The sequence below is a fragment of the Protopterus annectens genome, chromosome 8.part0 (assembly GCF_019279795.1).
Source record: "Protopterus annectens isolate FY-2018-M chromosome 8.part0, PAN1.0, whole genome shotgun sequence".
NCBI lineage: Eukaryota > Metazoa > Chordata > Ceratodontiformes > Protopteridae > Protopterus > Protopterus annectens.
This window is the reverse complement of record NC_056741.1, coordinates 1,672,864,247-1,672,891,841: the sequence shown is the minus strand read 5'-3', so window position 1 is coordinate 1,672,891,841 and position 27,595 is coordinate 1,672,864,247. Positions and strand designations below refer to the sequence as shown.

Genomic DNA, 27,595 nt, shown 5'->3' with positions numbered 1-27,595 from the left:
GGCAGCCCTTCGGTCGGCCGGATTCCAAAGTCTGGGTCTGGCTTCGGCTGGTGTCGCACTTCACCCGACGTCATAGCTGCAGTTACTCGGGTATAAAGGCATCAGCCGACGCCATTTTCCTCAGTGTTTCTTGCCCCAGATGCCATGTGCCCTCTAGGAGGACTAAATTTGGATAAATGCCAATGATTCCAAATATTAGAGAGCAAACAAAAGATGAGCATGTATGTACATATATACAACAAATACACCATAATAGATTCCCCCAGCTAGCTATAAGAGGGGCAAATACCCTAGGAGTACCACAGAGGGGAAGGAGGGAGGGTAATCCTGACTGCAGATGCATTCCTATCGGACATCTACATTTATGGTAGGTACTGTACTATGTCCTTCAAGGATGCATCTGCAGTCCTTACAAATGGGTAGAATACCATAGCCAAACTGGGGGAGGAGGAAAGATAGAATTATGGTGTAGTTAAGATCCCTTGCAAAACAGCAGTGGCAAAACCTGCTCGGGATCTAGAGTATAAAGGTAAATTGTAATGCTTGGCAAATGTATGCACGGAGCTCCAAGTAGCAGCCTCTAAAATGTCTTTGGTAGCCACTCCTCGTAGAAAAGCTGTGGTAGTGGCTGTAGCTCTTGTAGAGTGAGGCCTGATGTTTTCTGGAGTTTTCTTTCCTTGGTAGGAGTAACAAAATCTAATGCAATTTCCTATCCACTTAGATATTGTCTGTTTTGAAATTGCTTTCCCTTCCATTCCTGTTGCATATGCTACCAGTAGCTGGTCAGTTTTTCTATTGCTCTTGGTTCTGTCCAGGTAGTAGCGTAATTGTCTGTGTACATCCAAGGTGTGCAACAGTCTTTCTCCCCTGTTCTGTGGATTGGGGAAGAATGTAGGTAGGTGGATAGCCTGATTTAAAGATACTCTGGAGACCACCTTAGGCATAAAAGTAGGATTTGTTCTCATGGACACTCTATCTTGATGGAAGATCAGAAAGGGCTGTACTGCCATTAATGCCTGTAGCTCAGAAACCCTTCTTGCTGAAGTGATTGCCAGCAGGAAAGCAGTTTTCCATGATAAGTATTGCAATTCTGCTGTTGCTGCTGGTTCGAAAGGAGGCAGTGTCAATTTTTCTAGCACAAAGTTCAAGTCCCATGCAGGTAATGGTGGCTTCCTAGGAGGCTTTACATTTTTAATTCCTCTCAGAAACTGCCTGAGCAGAGGATGTGAGAAGACTGGAGGATCCAAGTCGTATTCTGCTGAAATAGCTGATGCATGAATCTTAATGGAAGAGTAGGACAGGCCTTTGTGGAATAGCTCTGCCAAGTATTCCAGGATGTTGGCTATGTTTACCAGTGACACATCTTCCCCTTTAGCAGTACACCAAATGAGATATCTTTTCCATTTTGCTGAATAGGTTTTTCTTGTTGAAGGTCTGCGAGCTTCCAAGATAATGTCCTTAACCCTTTGGGATAAATTTGGGTTAATTTGTCTTATGCAATGTTCCAGGCAGTCAGCTGCAGAGTTTTCAGGTTTGGATGCAGGGTGTTGTAGTTGTTCTGAGTTAACAGCAAGGGAACTAGGGGTAAGGGCCACATCTGTTCCAGAGACATGCTCCTCAGTAATGGGTACCAATGCTGCCTTGGCCAATCTGGAGCTATCAGAATGATCCTTGGACGGTCCTCTTTGATCTTCAATAGCACCTTGTGCATCAAAGGAAGTGGTGGGAATGCATATGCTGTCAGATTTTTCCAACTGAAGGATAGGGAGTCCACCTTCCATGCCAGTGGATGGTACGTTCTGGTGCAGAATTTCTTTAACTGGTGATTGTGTGGGGATGCAAATAAGTCTATTTCTGGGAGACCCCATTTTCTTGTTAGGGTTTTGAAGATGTCCGGATGCAGCATCCATTCGTGGGCATCCGTGGTAGTCCTGCTTAGTATGTCTGCTAGAGTGTTTTCTTTTCCTGGTACAAAAATTGCTTGTAACTGAATGTTGTAACTCAGGGCCACATTCCAGAGATCCAGGGCCATCCGGCATAGAGGGTACGAATGTGTGCCTCCCTGTTTGTTGATGTACCACATAACTGTGGTGTTGTCTGTCCTTATCATCAACTGGCCTTGTAGAAGAAATGGTTTGAAAGCCTGAATTGCCAGTTTTACTGCCAGCATTTCCTTTAGGTTTATGTGTAGGTGCAGTTGCTCTTGAGTCCATAAACCTTGTATGCATTTGTCCATCATGTGGGCCCCCCAACCGAGGTCTGAGGCGTCCGTAGTGATGGTTTGGCTTGGTTGAGTGCTGTGGAAGGGCAATCCTTCATTTGATTGATAGGCCTGAGCCCACCAGTGGAATTCTTGCTTCAGGCATGGAATTATTGGAATGTGAGTTTCTAGGCTGTGCTTGTGCTGAGACCATAAATTCTTTAGGTACCACTGTAGCTTTCTCATGTGCAGTCTGGCATGAGGGACCAATATTATGCAGGATGCCATGAAGCCCAATGCCTGTAGGACTTTTCTTGCTGTTAGATGGTTTTGCTTTGTTAATGCCAAGAAGTAGAGAGGGAGTTGCTCCTGTTTTTCTACTGTTAGGAATGCCATTTGTTTGGATGTGTCCAGCTCCGCACCCAAAAAGGTTATCTTTTGGGATGGTATCAGTCTTGACTTTTTTATATTGACTGTATATCCCAGGGCTTGTAGAAGGTAAATGACTCTTTTCAAGTCTTCTGCTAGCTTGCTTTTGTTGTCCGCTTGTATCAGGCAATCGTCCAGGTAAGGGTAGATTTGGATTCCCTGAGGCCTGCAATGAGCGATTACTGAAGCCAGGCATTTCGTGAACACTCTGGGCGCAGTAGATAAGCCAAAGGGCAATGCTGAGAATTGATAATGCTCTGATCCTGCAAGAAATCTGAGGTATCTTCTGCAATTTGGTCGTATGGGGACGTGCAGGTATGCCTCCTTGAGATCTAGAATAACCAGCCAAGACTCCTTGCCCAGCATGGGAAGAAGCTGCTGTAGGGTCAGCATTTTGAATTTTGGAACAATGAGGAATGTGTTTAAAGCGGACAGATCGAGAATAGGTCTCCATTTGCTTTCTTTCCTTGGTACTAGGAAGAGTCTGGAGTAAAAGCCCTTTCCTTGCTCCATATTTGGTACCTTTTCCACAGCTCTTATTTTTAATAATTGATGTACTTGTTTTAGAGCTTCTGCCTTTTGATTTGGAGGTAGGTTTGGCATTCCTCTCTTTCCTGGTAGAGTATGGAAATGAAACCTGTAACCTTGGTCTATAGTCTGCAAAATCCACTTGTCTCTTGTGATGTAATGCCAGTTCTTTGAAAATAAAGCTAGCTTTCCGCCTAAGGGTGCTTCTAGTTGGTCCCTGGTAGGCGGTGCCAGAGCCAAGTCACTGTGATTGTCCTGTTGCAGTGGTGGTGGCTGTGTCTGTGCCTCTTTGGTTGTTACCCTGCCACTGGCATCCCCTGTAGGCACCCCTGGATTGGTTTCTGCCTCTTGAACGCCTATTCCTGCCTCTCTGTGCTTTGGAGGAGTCTGGAAAGGACCAATTCTTGGAGGGCCAATTCCTGCTAAACCTTGGAGGTTGGACCTGTAAGAAATCTTTCACTGTTTGTACAGATTTTGCCTTCTCTTCCATCTTCTTCAGTACCTGTTGTGCAGGAGAACCAAATAAATTGACCTTGTCCATGGGAGCATCCAATAGTTTTGATTTGACATGGTCCGGTAAGGCCTGCTCTTTTAACCATGCATGCCTTCGGATAACTGTGCCAGTCATGGCTGATCTAAATGAAGCCTCCAGTGCATCATAGCCGCATTTTAAAGAATGGTTACTAACTTGCTGAATGTTATGTACCATTTCCTGAACATATTTCTTATCTAAAGGTTCATCAGAGGACAGTTTTTTAGTAAACTGGTCTAGCATAAATTCTTGATATTGGATCATATGAAATTGACAGTTCAAGGCCCTAGCTGACAGAGTAGCAGAAGTGTAAACTTTTTTACCCCATCTCTCTAAGGACCTTGATTCCCTTTCAGAGGGAGGGATTTTGGCAGAGGTAGTTGCTACAGCCTTAGGCCCCTGGGAGATAGTCTCGGGATCTGCAAAAGGAGCCTTGTATAAATGGTGATGTGTGTCCGGGACCCTGTAGAACCTATCGGGCTTAGCAGGGGCCGGAGGTAATGAGTCAGGAGCAGTACAAGCATCATTAAATGCATCATCTACAACAGAAAGAACTGGAGGTATAGCTAAAGGCCTATGTTGTGGTAAATGCAAAAAGGTTCTAAGCCTTTTCCTGGAGTCTGAAAAATCTTGGCCCTGCCACTGAAATTGTTCCCTCATAGCATGCAAGGTTTCCCCAAAGGAAAATTCCTCAGGCGGAGAGGCAGAAGGGATGGACTCTTCGGCATCAGAGTCTTCATAAGGGGAATAAGGAGCCTCTGGAGGGTCTGTATTATCTGAATCATCAGAGGAATCATCTGTGGAAACTGGCTCAAGGGGCTCTGCCCTAGGCCTCTTCTCTGGAGGTGGGTGAGAGGCCCTGTCTGGATGAGGTTGGGATCCCCGGATTAAAGAAATGAGATCCTCTGCTAGAGAAAGCATTTGAGAACTGGAGCTGGGCCTGTGAGAGGGGGTCTTAACAGGCACAGATTTTGTAGCTTTAGCTGCTTTAGCCCTGGCAAAGGCCTTAATGGACATGGCTGCAGGAGGCCTAGTAGCTCCACGTGCAGGGGTTGAAATATCCAAGGGAATAGTGTCAGATAATTCCTGAGAAACCACAACTGCAGGTTGGATTTCAGAAGCTGATTCCACCAGGTTGGAAGAGGCCTCGGTAGAAGGCATGTTTTCGGCTGAAGGAAGAACACCTTGCTCGGTTTCAGCCGAAACAGAGACACTCGCGGTTGGCTTAACCGCGGTTTCGGCCGAAACCGCGGACCGCGAGTGCCGGTCCTTTTCCTTGCGTTTTTTGGATATTTGTGAAGTCGGAGGATCCGACGGCATAATATAAGCAAAATCAGAGCCGAAAAACTGCTCAGCAAATTCCGACCGACGTCTAAGCGTTCGTCGGTTAAAAGAAGCACAGGCTAGACAAGCTGCTACGTGGTCTGGGCCTAAACAAGGTAAGCAGTAAGAGTGGAAATCTTTATGAGGTATTTGTTTCCCACAAGTTAAACAGTTATTCACTTTTTCTGACATCGGCTGAGGCAAGAAAGCGTCCCCAACGGGGTACTTAGCTTTTTAGAAGTCTTCAGTAGTAGTAGAAGTATTCGGTAGTAGTAATCTCTGGATCTGACCGACCGGCACTTGCGAACAGCTTCTGCTTCGGGCGCCACGCGGCAAGAAAGACTGAGGAAAATGGCGTCGGCTGATGCCTTTATACCCGAGTAACTGCAGCTATGACGTCGGGTGAAGTGCGACACCAGCCGAAGCCAGACCCAGACTTTGGAATCCGGCCGACCGAAGGGCTGCCTGACGACAGGACAACCCTTTTGTAAGGACTGCAGATGCATCCTTGAAGGACATCCATGAGTAGACTCTCAGAAGTCCAGACAAACTTGGATGGCTGTGGCCGACCAAGTTCGTTGATCACTACAAAGTGGGAGCAATCACAGAGTCCCCCAACAATGCTCATACTGTAGACAGGGTTAACGCAGACCAATGATTGGTGCCAAAAACACAGATTAAGGCTAAATGCAAAAAAATGCATTATTATTCCCTTTGGGAAAGCTGACATCCTTGCTAATTACATCATAGACAGCAACCCCTAAATGTAGACCCAGTGGTACATGATCTGGGTACTCAGACTGACAGCAACCTGAACTCTGACCATCACGCATCCATAGTAGTAAGTAACTCCTTCTATGTGGCACATCTTACAAGTAAAGGCATCGCATTCAGATCAAAGGACATTATAATTCCATTATACCCAGCCTTCATCAGACCAATAAGGGAGTACAATGCTCCCTTTTGCATGTACTTCACCAGACACCTGCAATAATTGGAGAGACCACAGAGGTTTCTTAAAGAAATTTCACAGTACACAAAACAAGTCTTATGTGGAAGACTGAAAGCCCTGTCACAATAGTAGTCACCTAACAACTGACAACTGGGACACCTTGGGATAATTATAGCTAAGCTTGTACAGACTCTAGGGCTGTTAGTCTACTAAAATTCTATGAACCTACAAGTTTTCTTGGCCGAAGAGGAAGATGATTACTGTAAAGGGGGGACTTCTCCCACTGTGGCATGGGAAAGCCCTTGAGTACAAGTTTGTTGCTCCTCTCGGTGATAGCCCTGGGCCCAAATTATGCAGATCGCTATACACATAATTTGTATGGGCATTCTGATTGAGGATTTTATGCCCTCAAGAGATGTATTTTTCAAAACCAAAACACGCTGCTGGAAAATAACATACATACTCCACTAACTCAAACCAAAGCCCTAACAACTATACAAGGACGGAGGGAAGGGAGAGAATCTACATCAAGCAAACACCAAGTATACAGAAGTTTTTTTTTTTTTGGTAAGGGAGATAGGAAGTATAAAAAAAAAGTAAAGTGGCCCCAAAGGAAATGAAGATTGTATAGATTCACTTATCTGACACCAAAGAAATACTCCTATAGCACTGAGCCAAGAGATCTGTGTACATAGCAATCAAGCAGCAAAATAAGATCTGAGGAAATTTAGTACAAGAAGAGTATTATGGGTAAGGAAAGGAGCCTGAGCCTTGGATTCCAAGTCTAAGAGTGGATGAAATTGGACCTGATTGGATGCGAAGTACCATATGTTGAGGATGGACGGAAGATATATGATCCGTTACTTTACACTGAAAGTGAACCCTAACGTTTGAAAGTTGGATGGCAAAGAAATGAAGATTAGAGGATTTGCCCCATCTGTTACTGGTAGCCTTGGCAGTCTTTCAATGTCAAATACAAGATGAACATATATAAAGAAGGCTCATCCCCATGCAGAAAGCTGGACAGGTTTGCAAACAAGACAGTTGTACATGAAGAATGCTTTGTTGAAGGGCAGCCTCCAAAGAAAATAAATGTTTTTATGACTATGATTTTCCATCTTGAATATGGACAAAACAGAACTAGCTACTAAATAAATAAAATACAGAGAGAAGTTATATCAGACATTAACACTCTGGTCACCTGAAGAGAAATGAGAAGGGGACCTATAAATCTCAATCTTGTTTCCAAGCTAAAAAAAATCAGCAGATGCATTTTACCTAGGAGGTTTATTACCGTATAACTTTTCGGTGATACTTTCTCAAAGGAGTTCCTACTAGTAGTGGTGGTAATATGGACTAAACTAAGAGTTGCTGTTTAAGTGAATTGAAAAGATTAGCTACTTCCCCTCACACTGATAATTGCATAATAAAAGTACATAGGGCTGTCAAATGCAAGTTGATTCACATATGGCATACAGCACTTTTCTCCAAAACTTGTAAGAAAGGCAAGCCTGCAAATGTGCGTCAATGCATACTCAACTTCAATTTGCCCCGATTTCTATGCATTACCTGCCCAACAAGGAGTGAAAGTGATTTATCTACATAAACAAAAGTTAAAACATTTGGTAAACCATAATGCTGTCAGTGTTACCTTTTACTTTCTTTAGAGCTTCTCTTGCTTTTTTAGCATTTTCCTTTTGTTTGGCCTCAATCTCCAACTGTTCTATGCTCAAAAGTTTCCATCTGTTGCTGATCTAAAACAAGAAATTTCTGACACTTCAAAAAGAATGTTGGAGTTCAACTAACTGGTAAAACACTAATCTCTAATATAGAACATGTTCATTTTAATTCTGCAAAGTAGCCTTTCCAGCAAGTACATACGATTATGATGCAACTACGAAATCTTAAATTTAAATTTCCAGCACCTTTTTTTACATTGTTTAACCACAGATTCCCTACTTCATTCTTAAAGGCTAAACATTAGCATATGTAAATACTCTCCATATCAGTTATCCTCAAAGGGCCATTTGAAGATAACAGCTACGATCTCCATCCTCAAAAGTTGGCAGATTACATTATACATTAAAGACTTTACCTAAAATCCAAATTTCTTTTTAGACTACTAAACATTTGCTCCCTGCATTTCAATTTAAATTGCTAATTCACACAATAAGATGTATTTTTGCAACTAGGCAAGCCCACTGGACACAAGTGATAATTTTCAGGAGCAACACAGGAGTACATTCTGATTAAGGGACTTGATCAAAGACACATATTCGTTCCTACTCGAGACCCTGAAATTTTGAAGTTCCCCAATTAATAATTGGACATCTTACAGCGCAACGTGGAAAAGTTGTAAGTCAAATATCAGATAGTCCTTTTTTACAGCAAATCAAAGCTGAATAAAGAATCTAAATTAGAGAGTCAAGCTAAGACTATACATTCAAAACTTTCTTGTATCTGTTTTAAGAATAATTTCCAGTCTGCAAAATTCTTTAAACCTTTGGAAAATTCTCAATTTACTCCATCTTAAGACATTCGGATACTGTAAATATTTTTTCTGAAATAAATACTTCATTTACACAACTCTTGTATTGTGTTTTTTTAAAGTTATTAATATCAATTACTTTCTACACAAGGACAAATTGAATCAAATGATTATTCAGGAATAAAGACAATCTCAAAAAAAAATTCTCTCATTGCAAATGGACTTCACCTAGGGTAAGTGAACCAAAGATCAAGTCATTATTTTAACATGTATAATTAATACAAATCAGCAACATAATTTGCTGAAATTTAGTTCAATTCATGCTTCCAAAGCATGTGACCAAGTTGCACAAATTTTCTTTTTAAAATAATGAAAAATTTTAAACTTCTGTATACTTAACACAAATATTACAACATTGCATGTTAATGCTTCAACTTTTCTAGGGATCAGAAATACTCCTTCCAAACCAATATCTACTAAAGCTGGAACTATACAAAGGTACATCTCCCTGTTTATAAAATTTAACCCTTTTAAATGCAATTTTGAACAATACACCTATAAACTGTGTGTGTGTCAAAGGATTCCCCGTGCCACAGAACAGGCTTCCCATCTACATGAAGCAGAGTTCACTCCTGACCCAGTTCAAAAGATACCCTGATCATTAGATGGGAAATCACAAATTCAACCCCAGCATGGATCCCATGTTTCTGACAAACATAAACAGTAAGTAAATTAATCCCCAACTGACATGCTACTCCTTTACTACCATACCGCACCATATAGGCATTGAATAAATTATCGGACAAAACTGGGTTGGGTTGCATGGCTAGGCTTGTAACGGCCCTGGCTATCATTAGCCTATTATGAACCAGCTTAATTTCCTAGTTAGGATAATCACATCTGCCGATGTCATGCTTTTATACTTCATGGCTAAAAAACAACTATTCTACACAATATATCCTGTATTAACAGCTCCTCTAAAGTTTCATATTGTGAACTTAATCTTGACAGATCTCTTTTAAATGCTCTTAATACTGTTCTTTCTCACTGTTCTTTCTCACTTCCACCACTAAGTAAGCCACAGAATTTAAACACCCAGACATAGATTCTTCTCACTAATATTTAAAATGCTTGGAAGCTAATTATCAATGAAATTATTAGGTGAAATAGAGCAAAGTGAGTTAAACTAGATGTAATAAAGACAAAACATGGTATTAGGGGCACCAAACTGCAAATAAGTCACAAGGGAATGACTATCTCTAAGGGAACTGAAGTGACATGACTATAGATTAGGCTTTGTTACATGTAAATTTAAATATGAAGACAACCACAGAATTTTCCAGCACCAATAAGAGATTATTAGACAAGAAGCAGTGAGACTACCTGTAATACTGAATACAGTGTATCAAAGAAACTGTATCAAAGACAATTAGATGTAGCATGAGACAAAAGGGACGGTCATTTACAAAATATGAGACAAGTCATGGATTTATTTTACAATAATACTGACTCAGACTCAACTCAGTAACAAAGATTTGACAATGTTTCTGTTCATGAAAACAGGAGTATCAATAGCTGTAATATTCCTATTTTATTAAAATTCTATCAGTGGGAACAGAGCCATCTTAAATGTTCAGTGTGATCATGTTACTTTAGGACATTAAAGAGTTTTCACAGTAGGTGTACACAAACACAGCAGCATCACAGCTTACATTACTCAGGCATCAGTTGGAATTAGACAGTAACGAGTTTATCAGAGAAAGTTCATTTCAGGAAACAAATAGTGAACATTACCTTAATGTTACCAAAGATTTAACAAATCAGCCTCACTTTGTTACAGTCTGTAATGCTTTATAAAATTATGTAGTCCTGAGCGATGAGAAACGGGAGGAAGCTGCCAAATATCACAGATTCTGCCTGAATGAGCTCTGTCCAAAAAATCTGATATAGTAACAGAGGATGGCTAGGTTTATGATTTTACATGTGATTTTTACATACCAGAGCTATGGTTTTAGTGTTTAGTACATGCAAACTGAGCTTGGAATTAGCTGATAATGAATTATAAATTTTCCAACTAAAACAACAAACATGTAAATATTTACAGAGAATTATGACCAGACATTCAAGAAGAAAAATAACCCAAGTTGAAAGTTTGTAAACCACAGCAGCTGAATTTGGTAACCAAACAGAATACATTCTGCCCAGTTACTTGAACATACAGAGGACCGGAATACTCATATCTGGACAGACAGAACAAGTTAAGAGAACTGTTGAGTCCACATGGGTGAGGGAACAGATATATAAAGTAGGAGAGGCCAAGCCAGCTATAGACATATGGTACATTGGAAAGCTGGTGCTGAAATGCAAACATCTAGGAAGTTATCAAAAGAAAGTAGAAATGCAGAAAAAGTGGGAGATGGAAAAGATATATCAGACTAACAAGGAATAGTAATAGCCAATCAAGAGGAGTAAAAAGATCATTGGCAAAAGCAAAGAACAAGGCATTAGAGGCACAGTACCACTGTCTGGAAAGTGACTCAGCAGAGGGCACAAAACCTATACTAGGCTGCAAGACAAATATAGAAAGCTAAACAAGAGAGTTAGTCACCCTTCATAATGGATGCCAGAAACCTGCTCACCAACCCAGAGGACAAAGCCAGATTGAAGTACACTTCCTAGCAGCTTATGAATGAAGGAAACCCCCCAATGAACCTGCACTGCCCAAGACACAACCTACAATGAAAAGAGGAAGAACAGACTACCCTAGAGAATAGATGAGAACAGCACCAAGGAAAATAAAGTCAGAGAAAGCAGTAGGCTCAGATGCGGTTATGGTAGACATAATCAAAATGTTGGGAGAGTGAAGGGAAAAATGGCTCCTGAAGGTACGTGTAGCAGTATGCAGACAAAGGCATCTACCATATGGTTGGAGAATAAGCATTCTAGTGTCAGTGTACAAGAACAAGGGGGTATTCACAACTGTGGGCACTACAGAAGTATCAAACTCCTGTTACACTGCAGACAATGCTGAATAGGGTGACTGATAAATATGCAGAGGAGTAGAATGCAAAATGGGAGATGAGCATTTCATATTCAAAACAGGATAAAGTACAACAGACCCAGAATTTGCTCTAAAATGGACAGTTAAGAGCGAAACAAAAGGAAAAAGAGTCCAATTGGGCATTCCTGGACTCGGGAAGTATATGACACAGTCCTCATAAAACTGATTTGAGCAGTCTTGTGATGGTTCAAAGTCCCTGAAACACTGACAGAATTAGTACAGACTATGTACAAGGACCCAATAACACAAATATGAACAGTGCTCAGACTCTCAGAGGGGCTCCTAGTGGGATAGATATGCATCAGGGTACAGCTCAGAGGCCACTGATTTTCAAACTGGTGATGGATGATATTTGCAAACAGACTGGAGGGGACAGATCAACAAAGCTGCGGCATGCAGATGAGGTGGCATTACAAGTAGGACACTGAACAAGAACCTCAGCAAAAGATAGGGGAATGGAATGTAAAATTGGAGGAACGTGATAAACACAAAGTACAGATAAGACAGTTGTCATGGCAGCAAATGGGGGAATTGAAATAAGATGAAAATTGAGAGAGAAGGGAAAATCATAGAAGAGGTCAACACCTTCAGGTATAAGAGTTTTAAAAACAGCAATTAAATTTGGGTTTATCAAAAAGAAGACATTCTGCCAGCTCTGGAGAGGACAAGTCTGAATGAGGAGCACAAAGCTAAAATCAGAGGGAATGCAGCCAACTGGCACATAATTGTCAGGGGTAGTGCATAACATAAGAATGCTAAAGAAGCCAAAAGGCAAGGTGTACAAAACAGTGGTGCAACCAATGCTACTATATAATACAAAAAACCTGGGCAGTGAGTTGACAAAGCTAGAGGTAATGCAGATGAAGTGCATGAAATGGGTGGTAAAATGCACACTGTGGCATAGATGAAGACATGGGGATATCAGAGCAGAAGCCCAAATAGCTCAAATTGCAGAAAAGGTCGAAGAGAAGAGATTGCAATGGTTTGGGCACATATGCAGAAAAACAGATGACAATTTGGTGAAGATTGGGATAGATAGGAAGAAAGCAATAGGAAACAAGGGCATCCAGCAAAGAGATAGGCTGTGTAAGAGAAGACCTGAGACAGTCATTCAAGATTGTCGAAGAAGGTAGGAGAGTGGCACTGAATTGACAGAGACAATGACAGTGGATTTGACACACCTGATATCACTCAGAACAAAGGAGGAATAATGATGATTTTAATGTAGCATCAGAAAGATATTTATGCAGTTTAAGGATTTTTAGAAATGTTGCGTTTACAGCTTCTATCCTAAACAGGAATACTGACTCTTCATGTAAAGTCAAAGTAAACCAATACAAAAACAAAGGTAGCAGAGAGACTTGCGATTCACACATCACCCGGTTGTGTAAAACATTTTTTACAGGACACCTATCTTGTATTTTTACTATATTAATACTCGCCTAATTAATAAGATTTGATTTTTGACAAGTGCATGTCTGAATGGCAATACTTTTTTGACAAAAATACTTGATAAGAACTTTGACATTTAAATTAACAAATGCAATTCTAGATGGAAAAACATGACATCTGAAATGGCATTCTGATCAAGTTTACTATTTTGTCTTTGAAAAACAGCAACTGGCAAAGACTACTGAAGTTCAAAGTATGTTTTTTTTTGTATTTTGCAGGTATCTAATTCAGTACAGCAAGGAAGATAAAACAGGGGTGAGGAACAAATCCCAATTGTTTAAATAAATAGGTTTGTATTAACAAACTCGACAATAAAAAAGGGTGAAGTTGCAAGACACACTGGTAACCAGATTATGTACATCTGTCTAACAAATTCGACAATAAGAGGGAAAAGCTGCAAGACATTTGATAAACAGATTTTATACATTTGGCTTTAATACTTGCATTTCTAACTGCGAAGAGTCAGGATGACACTGGATAATACTAAATATTTGTCATCCTTCAATTTGTACCGAGTGTACATGGTACAATATGTAATACACCAAAGCCCTTAACAGAGCCATCATAGAGTATAATGCACCCTTTCAGCATGTACCTGACCAGACATATGTAACTGCTAGAATGCCCACAAAGGTTCCTTTGCCAGGATAATCCAAGGTATACACACATTGTCCTAGACAAATTGCCTTAAAGCCTTTTTATACTTAGCTTCCTACAAGTTACTGATAGGTGATCTATCCCCACATACATCCTCAGATCTAGCTCTGATGGACCTTTTGCACACCCACAAAATGAATAGCATCAGAACCACTAGATCCACGGATTTCAGTTTTGCTTGTGACATACGCAAGACATGTTGGGGAGACGTGTGTCAGAGTATCCCCATGCCTGGAACAGGCATCCATGTGAAACAGAGTCCATCCCTAACCCTTGTTAAGCACAGCTTTGACCAATAGATGGAAATCGGAAATTCACCCTGGGTCTGGACCCCATGTCTCTGACAGACGCAGACAGACAGTAAAGCCCAAATACACCCCCACCCCCAACGTAACCGCTTGAAACTTCCTAAATAACATATCCCCTCCTAAAAAAAATGTTCATTTTACAAAGGAACACAACTGGGTTGGGTTGCATGGCATGACTAGAACTATAAAGGTTTTGACTGTCATTAGCTATGACAGTGTGTACATGACTTAAGGATCATTTTCCTAAATACTTTAAGTACATGCAAAGTACAATGTACAGGAAATGGAACATTTTGTTTACTTAATGCATCAGCTTTACCAACTCTTGGTACACTCCTTTTGTCAAGGACTAAATGCCATTTGCCTTCCATTTGTAAATAACAGTTATCTCATAGTGAGTTGTCTTTAGTTAAATGTACATAAAAATTCTTGTATTTCCTGCTTTTAGAGAAGTCTGGGCTAAAAAAAAGTACCGTCTTCCAAGAGCAATGTTGCAAGGAAGCTGAAGCTGCAGGCTCAAATGGTGCCCAAGTAAATTTTTCCAAAACAAAATTAAGATCCCAAGGAGGAGGAACAGGCTTCCTGGGAGACCTAATGTGAAGGATGCATTTTAGCAATTTCTTTAGCTTCAAAGCTAGAAACTAAAGGAAGAGAAGATAAAGGCAGACAAGCAGAGATAAGTGATACGTGGTCCTTAACAGAATAAGCCAACCCAGCATTGAGCAACTCACAGATAAGAGAGAACCAAAGGAACATCCAGAGAAAGTGGATCCAGTTTACGAGAAAGACACCAAACAGAACACCTCTTCCATTTGGATAAGTAGGATTTCCTAGTATTTGGATTCTCTGACCACCTGCAGAACCCTAAGCACATCCTTAGAAAAAATGTGTGAGACAGGATGTGCAAATACATTACTTCTATTAATGTCATTGCAGCAAGTAGAGTTATGGCAGGGAAAAATACCTACCCTATTACTTATTTGCTCTACTTTATCATGCCTCATATCTTTATAACAATTGTGATTTCAGGCTAGAACAATTTCTATAGGCAAAATATGGTTCATCACCTAGAATCTGTTAGATTTCTTGCATTGTCATAAGGATACCCCAATTTTTCTCGATGATATTCTTTAAATTACTGGATTTCCCATTACAGGTGATAATATATCTAACACCACTATCAGCCCTTTTATAAGTCGAGGTATTATTCCTATCACTATTCATGAAGTGACTTAGAAATAACAAACACCAAAACCAAGTAAAAAAAATATGAAGAGGATCACCAAAGGAACACTGAAGCACTAAATCCAGAAAATTTATTGAAAAAAGTTAAGCGCTTTCATCACAATCACAAGACTTCACCAGAACAAGAACATACAAAAAATGCCATATTTAAATACCCTAACCCTTACAGCCACTGGTTGACAAAGCAAACATCATTTCCTGTAAAATAATTAAGCAGTTTAAAAAGACAGTAACACATGATCACAGTAACTGCCTACTACAACACACCAATTGCCACCTACCAACCACATAGACATTAATGTATTGAAGTATGATTTAAAACACAGATCTTGAATGAAATCACATAAAAAAGCAGATTTTAGTTTTAATACAGAACTAATGGATAACTTGTCATTGAGTCCAGGTGGTTGACATGCATTTAATATGCCACTTGAGCTCTAAATATTCAAGGAAGTCATCATCGGGCCCCCCTCGTGGACCCAGATCTACTTGTTCAAGTACAAAAATGTAAAATAATGTGTCGGGTGTACCTTTATATGCTTAAATAAAGCATTGGTTTCTTTATTTTTTAGTATATCATAGTTGTGTTGATATATTCTGTGTCTGAGGGCTCTGATGGTCTTCCCCACATAGTACCCCTCACATACCATACAGGGTGCAATATATACCACTCCCTTGGTGTAACAGTAACACTAACACTTCCTATTAGTAGTAATTTTACCATAGTTACTGACTCTAATGGAATCAGTGTCGAATATATAGAGGCATTGTCCACACCGCCCACATTTAAAAACTCCACCTAGGCCTGCCTTTAACTTTTTCCTCTCCACCAGGCCTTTCAAGAAGGTGCCCTTTCTGTAAATCACAAGAGGTTTTTCCCCCAACCTTTTGTTGATCTTCTCAGCCAAACAAAAAATGGTCCAAAATCATAAATAATGCTTCTAATGTTAAAAAATCCCTAGTGAAGGGCAAGACACATGCCCTAGTAAAACTGTCAGTTTTAACCAAACCAGAGGTCCTATTCAAACCTTCAGGCTTCTCCAAGAGTGTAGAATAAATACCCCCAGCTCTTTTTGATTTGACTTCTTCAGCTATGTCATTGACAAAGTTAAAGGGGTAACCTCTTTTCTGCAACATTCCCATTACGACATCACATTCTTTAACAAAATCGTCCTGGTCAGACACCATTCTGGCCAATCTCACGTATTGCCCCTTGACAAGGGATATTTTCTGATGCAGAGGGTGGCAACTCTCGAGAGAGTTCACTAGGGAAAAAGTTAAAGGCAGGCCTAGGTGAACTTTTAAATGTGGGCGGTGTGGACAATGCCCTTATATATTCGACACTGATTCCATTAGATCAGGAACTATGGTAAAATTACTACTAATAAGAAGTGTTACTGTTACACCAAGGGAGTGGTATATATTGCAACCTGTATGGTATGTGAGGGGTACTATGTGAGGAAGACAATCAGAACCCTCAGACAAAGAATATATCAACACAACTATGATATACTAAAAAATAAAGAAACCAATGCTTTATTTAAGCATATAAAGGTACACCCGAGACATTATTTTAAATTTTTTATACTTCAACAATTAGATCTGGGTCCACGAGGGGGGCCCGATGAGGACTTCCTTGAATATTTAGAGCTCAAGTGGCAGATTAAATTAAATGCATGTCAACCACCTGGGCTCAATGACAAGTTATCAATTAGTTCTGTATTAAAATTAAAATCAGCTTTTTACATGTGATTTTATTCAAGATCTGTGTTTTAAATCATACTTCAATTCATAATATACATTAATGTCTATGTGGTTGGTAGGTGGCAACTGGCGTGTTGTAGTGGGCAGTTACTGTGATCGTGTGTTACTGTCTTTTTAAACTGCTTAATTATTTTACAGGAAATTATGTTTGCTTGTCAAACAATAGCTGTAAGGGTTAGGGTATTTAAATATGGCATTTTTTGTATGTTCTTGTTCTGATGAAGTCTTGTGATTTTGAAGAAAATTAACTTTTTTCAATAAATTTTCTGGATTTAGTGCTGCAATGTTCCTTTGGTGATCCTCTTCATATATTTTTTATTCATGAAGTAAGGTTTAGCTTTATTCTCTCATACGTAAAACCTCGGTTCGTGTCTCTTGCAACATTTCCTCACTACAACCCTGCCTATTAAATTCCTGTAACATTTCTTGCATTTGGTTCATGCATTGCACATCATTTGTGTTAAGACGGCTAGTTCTTATCAACTGACTTTTTACTATACTCTTGAACACGAGGTGCATACTATTCTTATGCACATACTTATTGGCCTGTACTTGTTATTTATAAACCATGGTGTCACTAATACTACCTTCTCTTTTTTAATTTGATATCTAGATAAGTGATATCTTCATTAGAATATTCAGCACTAAACCTCAGATAATCAGTTGTTGAATTTAAATAATCTATAAATGCCTGCAAATCAATGTTAGTTCCATCCCATATTACAAAACTGTCATCAATAAAATGTTTCAAATATTTTACCCTTATAGATCTCAGAACAATTACACTCATACATTTTCTCCCATTCTGCTACTATGAGGTAGCATAGGTGTTCACGGCGGGCGTCCACATCGCATCACCCATTTTCTGATGGTATATTTGTTCATAGAACATAAAAACATTATTCTTTAATACTAACTCAAGTAATCCACAGAGGGTTTTTCTATTGCTCTTCCACCAATTTTTAGTTCTCTACAAAGGAAACTACGCCAGGACTCTATACCTATATCAACAGGAATCAATGGAAAAAGTTATTTTATATCCATAGTAACAAACAATCATGCTCACTACAACTACTATGCCATCTAGACAGACAATTTAAAAAATCTACGGTATCTTTTATGTACATCCTTATCAGATAAAGATGTTTACTAAAGACAGATTGTAAATAAAATGAGATTGGTTCAGTTATCCACCCTCTCCCAGATACAACCGGTCTCACTGCGGGGTGGCATAGATCTTTATGTACCTTACGGAGCCCATAGATTACAGGTAATTTTGGATAAGGGGCAGTGAAATAATTGAAAAAAAATCAATATCCTCATTTAATTGCATTTCATATATTTCTAAGTTAATGGCACTTATAAGCTTTGAAACATCTACAGTATTTATCAAAGAAAAAGTGTTACCATCATTAAGGAAATGAAACATGCTTGTATCATAAGTTTCCTTGTCCAAGTTTACTACGGCCCCACCCTTATCCGCTTGTTTAATAACAATGTCTACATTACTCTCAAGCTTAACAAGGGCATCTTTATCCTGCTTAGATAAGTTATACTTCTTTTTGTCCCTAGCAGCATAACACACACTGATTTCACGTTCACAAATTTCTGAGATAGCATTCACTATTGGACAATTAGTTGGAACAAACAAACTTGATTTTTTTTTTTTTACATTTGTGTATTAACTGGCAGAGAGTCTTAAACTTACATTCCTAATAAAAATCTTCAAATCTGTTAAAGCGTTTGTAACTATCAATATTAGAGAGAATAAAGTGTAGTCTCTTGTTTAAGAGGGCAAAGTCCTCTTTGGACAACACTAAGCTTGCTAGATTGATTGTTTGTTGGCCTATGCTCCGCCATCGTTTGGTTCCCTCTGTTCTGTGTCCCGATCTCCCTCTCGAGCATGCTCGCGACCGCTTCCTGTTCCTCGCATCTATTACATCCGGAAGCTTTAATGGTATAAGGTATCTCTGAAAATCCTCTACCAGCTGGGCGATACCAAGATTGGTAGATGTATGCTCATTTAGAGATGTCACTTTATTCATTCGCATATTGTTGCCAGTTATATTGTTGGTGTTTGTCGTATGCTCATTAATAGATGACTGAACTATTTCAGTTGTGGAGAAAGTGTCAAGACTGTCCAAAGTTATCTGAGATGCATTTATAGGGATATCCCACCCCCCAGGTAGTTTTCATGTTCCGCTCTTCTCTGGGCCATGCGAAAATATGCCCATTCTTGTAGTCTCATACACCTCTACATAATTTACGTCTTTTTTCTGATATCAATTTTTCTTCAAATTTATGAAGTCTATCAAGCATCATACTGTAATTGTCAACATTATCAGAAAAGTATGATAAACTATTTCATTTTTCAAGCCTCAATCTCATCTTGCAAATCAATTTCAGAAACACGTTGAAATAATTGTTTTTCATACATACTTTTTATATATTTGTTTACATGTTGCATTTTATATGCTTTGGATAATGTGCATAGTTTTATACTATGACTTCAAACTATAATTGATGGTTTAATTAGTAATTGATTTTGATTGGGCTGTGTCTTGTATAAATGACATTGAGTTTTATCAGAATGTTTTCACACACTGAAAAAGGTAACACCCGAAAGCTCTGTGGATATAAAATGTTGTCTCTTTCGGCTTTTCCCGGTTAGGGGTCGCCACAGCGGAACTCCGGTCCGCTAATGATTGGCAGTAGATTTTTACGTGCTGGCTTGCCGGGCCTAACGCACAACCTTCAAAGAAGGAACGCCCATTCACGCATGTCGCCACACAGAAGACACTAACTGAGAATCGAACGGGCAACGTCTAACTGTGAAGCGACAATGCTGCCGCAGCACCACCACCGCAGTAATTTATATAATCTTAAACTGAAGACAATCACACGTGTACAAAGGGAGAATTGTAATGGTTTACTTTCGTTTTAATAAATGAAGCAGACTCATGTGTATGCATTGAGTGGTATTAATAAAGATCTTTAAAAATTCAAAAAACAGTAAAATACTTTTAATGATTAGAACAAAAGCTGTAATTGACCAAGTACAAGGGAAGGGAATTCCTCCAACAAGTGAAGTTCCAACTCACACTCCTTGGAATTATCAAGAAGTTTGGCTCTATAGAGGAAGGTACACTAGGGAATAACATTAAGAAGAAAGAAACACTACCAAAAAACTTCAGTACATTTAAATTCTTTTCTCCAAGTCTGGAAAGTTGAAAGGGCAGCAAGCAGACCAATGGAAGCTACAACAGCACCCTCACACAAGGGGACAAAATTATATCCAAGATGTTTATGTTCAAATGGTATTGAGTTTCAAAATGTACAGAAAATGTTTGGTGTGCAGAATTCAGAATTTGCTAACCTTCAGAACCTGGCATGCAGTGCATACACACCTCTGTGGACACAACTTTCCCAAGCTACAGTTTGCACCTCCCCTTCACGTAATGCTCTACAGCTCTCCTCCACTTTGCAGTTTCTTACCAAGCTAACAAAAAATAAAGTGCAACCTGCCAACAGATATTCCTCTATGTAGGGTTGATTAAGGAAGACTGAATTCTCCAATTAGAACTAGTGCTACAGTAAGTACTTAGCTTTTGTATCTATCCAAGGAGAATTTAGTCTTCATTAACAAACAGGAGAGGGTCCCTCAGCTTTGTGGATATAAAATAAACCTGTGTTTTCTTGACTCAACAGTCATGGAGGTAATGGGGAAGAGAGTAACCGAACCCCAGAAGCAACAAAGGTCAGTAAATTTCTTCCACAATTTACAGAGGGGAAAATTTTGATAGCTTCATTCATACATTCGAGAGAATATGTAAAAAGTGTAATGTTGACCAAAGGCTCTGGGTATGGTTCATAACCCCCTTAACTCGATGGAAGAGCTGTAATAAGAAGTTATGTACTCACCATAACGTTCCATCTGAGTAGGTATCTTCATTTGTCTGCAACCTTTGGGATACGGATCCGAGCCGGCAACTTCTATCATAGCATGGATCCGAGCTCCTAGCTCCTCCCCTTACCCATAATCCCCTGCCTACCCTAACTGACCTCAGATCAAGTTTGCCCCATAGCACAGCTGATAAAAGTGTCCCAAGGGGAACATATGCTAATAACCACAAGAACGATCATTTTGGTCAGGGGGAAGGAGGGGGGGATGGTTGCAGACAAATGAAGATACCTACTCAGATGGAATGTTATGTTGAGTACATAACTTCTTAATCTGAAATAGGAACTTCATTTGTCAGCAACCTTTGGGACAGAGTCCCCAGCTACCTAAATTTTGGGTGGCCTTCATGGAAGGATATTCCGGAGCACCGCAGACCCAAAGGACGCCCTACCTCGGGAGGCCACATCTATTTTATAGTGGCTGATAAAGGTGCGAGATGAAGCCCAAGTGGTTGCAGATCAAATGTCATCCAGTGGAACCCTAGCTTGAAAGGCCGCAGATGTGGCAACGGCCCTAGTAGAATGAGCATGGACTCCTTGAGGTGCAGGCCTTCCCGAGCTCTGATATGCTAAAAGAATACAACTCGAGATCCATCGAGAGAGAGAAACTTTAGAAACTGACTTTCCGAAATTACTTTTGGCAAAGGAGATAAAAGTACAGTTTTGTACCTACCATAAATGTAGATGTTCGAAGATCCACATTGCTGCAGTCCTTACATATGGGTAGTCCGCTGTCCTCGGTCGGCCCGAATACCAAAGTATTAGGCTGACGTTGGTCAAGGCGCTTAAAACTGACATCAGGACGTCAGGGTACAAAAGCGCATGACCGACGTCATATCCTCAGTCTTTTCTTGCCCCAGATGTCAGAAGGCCCTAAAAAGAAAGGCCAAAGCCAAAAAACAGCAGAAAACCAACCAACCACCCCTGCACTAACCATATTTACAATATGTACAACATTTACAACCCAAACCACACAACCACCTCTAACTACAGAGGGGAAGGAGGGAGGGTTAATTGGACTGCAGCAATGTGGATCTTCGAACATCTACATTTATGGTAGGTACAAAACTGTACTATGTTCTTCATCTCACATTGCTGCAGTCCTTACATATGGGTAGAATCCCAAAGCAGAGGTAAGGGAGGCTGGCAAAACTAAAAAGCATTAGGAGCTGCCAAAATGCCCTGTAAAATTGCAGTGGCAAATCCAGCCCTAGATTTAGAGTAAAGTGGAAGGTGGTAATGCTTAGAGAAAGTATGCACTGAACTCCAAGTAGCTGCCTCCAAAATATCTTTAGTAGCCACCCCCCTTAAAAAAGCTGTAGAAGTGGCAGTAGCCCTAGTGGAATGAGGCCTAATCCCAGCTGGGATTTCCTTACCATGATGGGAATAACAGAAAGCAATACAAAAACCAATCCACTTAGAAATAGTTTGTTTTGAAACAGGTTTGCCCTGAGAACCCAAAGCAAATGAAACAAACAACTGCTGAGACTGCCTGAACCCCTTAGTTCTGCTCAAATAATACCGCAACTGCCTGTGTATATCCAAAGTGTGCAAAATCTTCTCCCCTTTATTTTGGGGTTTTGCATAAAAAGTAGGCAAATGAATAGTTTGGTTTAAAGCCACACTAGAAACCACTTTAGGCATAAAAGAAGGGTTAGTACGCAAAGACACCCTATCCTTGTGGAAAATTAAGAAAGGCTCAACCGCCATAAGGGCCTGTAATTCAGAAACCCTTCTCGCAGAGGTAATGGCCAACAAAAAAGCAGTCTTCCATGATAAATATTTCAACTCAGCCGTTGCTGCAGGCTCAAAAGGTTGTAGAGTGAGTTTCTCCAACACAAAATTGAGATCCCAAGCAGGAGTAGGAGCTCTACGTGGGGGTCTTATATTCTTTGCCCCTCTAAGGAATTGCTTAAACAAAGGATGAGAAAATAATGGCGGGTCACAGTCATAGTGAGCGAAATTGCTGCAGCATGAACCTTTATAGAGGAGAAGGACAAACCTTTGTCCAATAACTCAGTAAGGTATTGAAGAGCAACACTTAAATTAGGTTTAGAAACATCAAAGTCCCTTGCTGTGCTCCAAATTAAAAATCTCCTCCATTTATCTGCGTAAACTTTCCTTGTACTAGGCCTTCTGGCCTCCAAAATAACATTCAAAACTTGTTGTGGAAGCTGAGACCCTCCAGGGTTTAAAACAGAATATGCCAGGCTGCTAGATGTAGAGAGTGAAGTTTGACATTGAGTAAATGACTGTTCTCCTGAGACAGCAGGTGCGGAATCGAAGGCAAAGGCCATGGAGGCTCCCGTACCAGACTTTTTAGTAATGGGTACCAGTGCTGTCGAGGCCAATCCGGAGCTATTAGAATCATGGTTGGCTTGTCCTGTCTGACCTTCAGGAGTACCTTTGGGAGGAGAGGCAGTGGTGGAAAGGCATACACATGAAGATTGCTCCAATTGAATGAGAGAGCATCCACTTTCCAAGCTGTGGGATGAAACCTTTTTGTGCAAAACTTTGGCAGCTGGTAATTTAGTGGAGAAGCGAACAGATCTATGTCTGGAGTTCCCCATAACACTGTCAATTTTTGAAATACATGAGGATCCAATTTCCACTCGTGGGGATCCATAATTTGTCTGCTCAACACATCTGCTAAGGAGTTCTGTGCTCCTGGCAGAAACCTTGCCTGAAGATGTAGCTGTAAACTGAGAGCAGTCTCCCACAAAATCATTGCTTGTCTGCATAGAGGATAAGAATGTGTCCCCCCTTGCTTGTTGATGTACCACATGACAGTTGTGTTGTCTGTTTGAATCAACACCTGCCCTGGAAGAAGTAAATCCTTGAAAGCTATCAATGCCAATTGGACTGCTGACATCTCCTTCAAGCTGATATGTAAATGTTGAAGTCTGGCAGGCCACGTGTCTTGTACCCATTTTCCATTTAGATGAGCTCCCCAAGCTTTGTCTGAGGCATCTGTCGTTAGAATCTGACTCGCCTCTGGTCGGGTCACAGAGAGTCCCTTGTTTAGGTGACATTCCTGAGCCCACCACAAAAATTCCTTTTGAATGCAAGGTATTATCTGAATGACAGTGTCCAAATCTTGGCAGTGTTGCGTCCATACATTTTTGAGATACCATTGTAGCTTCCTCATATGCAGTTTGGCATTGGGAAGTACCAGAATACAAGATGCCATGAACCCCAAGGCTTGAAGGACTGTCCTTGCAGTCAGCCTGGACTGACGAGACAACTGGTGGAAGTAAAGAGAAAGATTCTTTTGTTTGTCCGGGGTCACAAAGGCCATCTGGGATGCTGTATTCAGTCTCACACCCAGAAAGCACATGTCCTGAGAGGGTACTAGACTGGACTTTATTTCGTTCACAGAATACCCTAGGCATCTTAACACTGCCATCACATACTGTAAATGATGAAGAAGTTCGTCCTTTCCTTGAGCCAGAATCAGGCAATCGTCCAAATAAGGATATATTTGTATTCCTCTTAGCCTGAAGAAAGCTACCACTGGAGCCAGAACCTTTGTGAACACTCTGGGCGCAGTAGATAAGCCAAAGGGCAATGCAGAGAACTGATAATGAAACGTCCCAGCCCGAAAACGCAGATACTTCCTGCAACAGGGCCTGATAGGAACATGAAGGTAAGCCTCCTTGAGATCCAGAGTCACCATCCAGTGATCTTTGCCCAGTAGAGGTAAAAGCTGTTGTAACGTCAACATTTTGAACTTGGGAATGTCCAGATATGTGTTGAGGATAGATAAATCCAAAATTGGTCTCCACGTGTTCCCTTTCTTTGGTACTAGAAACAGGCGAGAATAAAATCCTAGGCCCACTTCTGGCAGAGGGACCGGTTGTATAGCTCCTATTTGAAGTAGTAGAGAAATCTGTTTGTGAGCCTCTAGTCTTTGCTGAGGAGGAACGTCTGGCATGCCTTTGAAAGGAGGTAAGGTATGGAAATAAAACTTGTAACCTTGGTGTATGATATCCAATACCCATTTGTCTTGGGTAATTAAAATCCAATTTTCTTTGAAGAGTGCCAACCGTCCTCCCAAAGGTGCTGCCAGGCATGAAGGCTCTGGCAGCTGAAAAAGTAGGTCATTGGGCCTGTTTACGAAAGGACTGGCCCCTTCCCTCACTCGAAGACTGTGCAGGTGAACTCCATGTTCTAGGTCTGAAGGAACTCTGAGCTCTGCCTCTACCACGTCTAGATCTACCCCTAGACTGAGAATCAGAAGAAGGATACGTCCACCCCTTAGCAGGCCAATTTCTACTAAACTTTGGAGGCTGAACTTGCAAAAAATCTTTAACAGTCTGCATAGACTTAGCCTTGTCTTCCAATTTCTTCAAGACTGACTCCACAGGTGGACCAAACAACACTTCAGACTGCAAAGGAGCATCCAAAATCCTTGTCTTAACATGGTCAGATAAATTCTGATCCTTAAGCCAGGCGTGCCTGCGAAGAACTGAACCAGTGGCAGCCACCCTAGAAGAGGCCTGCAAAGCATCAAAACCACACTGCAAAGAATGCTTACCCACCTGTTCAGAGACATGCACCAAATCTTGTAATTCTTTACAGTCAATGCCTTCTGCCAGAGCATCCACCTTAGATTTCAATTGCGAAAGAAGAAAATTTTGATATTTCAACATATGAAACTGGCAATTCAAAGCCCTCATAGCTAAGGTAGAAGATGTATAGACCTTCTTTCCCCATCTATCCAAAGCTCTGGCCTCTTTATCTAGAGGAACCGGATTCTTAACAACAGAGGCCTTGACACCCTTAGGTCCCTGACTAACAGTTTCCGGGTCCGCCCTAGGACTCTTATAGAGATATTTATGAGCCTCAGGCACCCTGTAATACCTATCCGGTTTAACAGGCGCAGGGGCAGAGAATCAGGATTAAGTGAAGCCTCTGAAAATACATCTTGCACAACATCCAGAACAGGGGGTATAGCTAAGGGCCTATGTTGAGGTAAAAACAAAAATTCCCTAAGCCTTTTCAGTGAATCAGAGAAGTCCTGACCTTCCCACTTAAAATGTTCCCTCATAGAATGAAGTGTCTCTGAAAAAGAAAAATCCTCTGGAGGAGAAGCAGAAGGAGTGGAATCTTCTGCATCAGAATCAGAATAAGGAGTGTACTCCTGCAAGTCTTCAGCCGAAGACTCTGAACCATCGAAGCCTGTTCAAAACCTTCCAACTCTGGCTCCACCCTAGGCCTCTTATCAGGAGGGGGCATAGAACCTCTAATCAGAGTAATCAAATCTTCTGCCATTTTAAGCATGTGTTTCTTAGGCACAGACCCTGCTGAACTAGGACTGACACCAGCAGAAGCTAAAACAGGCCTGCCTCTGGAAGAAGCCTTGGAAACAGAAGGAGAGGGCCTAACCCCTGGGAAGGAAGGAGTACAGAAACCTGAGAAGCCCCTTCAGCCTGACCTGCCTCTTGAGAGGCCACATCCTGCAAAATTAAAGTCTCCCCCTGAGACTCCAGAGAAGCCTCCATCAGAACCACCGGTTCCACTGAAGCCTCTAAAAAACCGGCGTCCGGAACGGACGACTCATCATGCCTGGGTTTAACCGCTTTGTCTTTGCGCTTCTTCGTGGAAGGGCCGGAGTATCCGACGGCATATTATAATTGCACCGCTTACCGAAGACCAACCTAGCACAATCTAACCTTCGCTTAATAGTGCGCTTATTAAACCTAGCACAAAAGCGACACCCGACTACGTCGTGCTCAGGCCCCAAACAAGGAATGCACAAAGAATGGTAATCCCTATGCGGTATCTGTTTCCCACAAGAAATACAATTATTCACTTTTTCTGACATCCGGTAATACACTGAGGCAAGAAAAAAACAAAATATTCCCCAACGGGGTACTTAGCCAACTTGGATTCGGTCTGAAACTCCAAACTCGAAAAATTTCAGAACGCCGAACGGCACTTGCAACGCTGCTTCTGCATCGGACCATGCGGCAAAAAAGACTGAGGATATGACGTCGGTCATGCGCTTTTGTACCCTGACGTCCTGATGTCAGTTTTAAGCGCCTTGACCGACGTCAGCCTAATACTTTGGTATTCGGGCCGACTGAGGACAGCGGACTACCCATATGTAAGGACTGCAGCAATGTGAGATGAAGAACATCAACTGATCGGATTTGCCTATGATCAGCAGTTCTATGGATATAAAAACGTAGTTGTCTGTGTACGTCTAAGGAATGTAGCTTGTACTCTCCTTTGTTTTGAAAGTTGGGGAAAAACACTGGAAGATTGATAGATTGATTGATGTTCGCTTCTGAAGATACCTTAGGTAGAAAGGAAGGATTGATCCTGAGGTAAACCCTATCCGGGTGAAAGACCAGATATGGTGGTTTGACACAAAGAGCTTGCAATTCCGACACTCTTTTGGCTGAAGTTATGGCCACCAAAAAGGCTGTCTTCCAAGAGAGAAATTTGAGATCAACCGTGGCCGCCGGTTCGAATGGGGGACCAGTCAAGGCCTGCAAGACTAAGGATAAATCTCATGGAGGTACCACCTCTTTGACTGGAGGCCTAAGAAGGAAGGTACCCTTGAGGAAGGTCTTACACAGTTTGGAAGTGATAAGAGGGCCAGACTCTTGCCCCATGTGATAGTATGAGATTGCTGCCAGTTGTACCTTGACTGTGGAAGAACTAGCCCCCTGGTGAAAGAGAGAGGTT

At 40.9% G+C, this 27,595-nt stretch overlaps 1 protein-coding gene across 1 annotated transcript in view; it reads right to left on the bottom strand.

The window, feature by feature from the left end:
• The window catches only part of LOC122809594 (exosome component 10-like), a 1,034,611-nt gene that overhangs the window by 561,318 nt on the left and 445,698 nt on the right, over nt 1-27,595 (bottom strand). Inside the window, exon 10 of the mRNA XM_044081202.1 lies at nt 7,616-7,718. Coding sequence (XP_043937137.1) covers nt 7,616-7,718 — 103 coding nt within the window. The remainder of the gene's footprint in view (nt 1-7,615; nt 7,719-27,595) is intronic.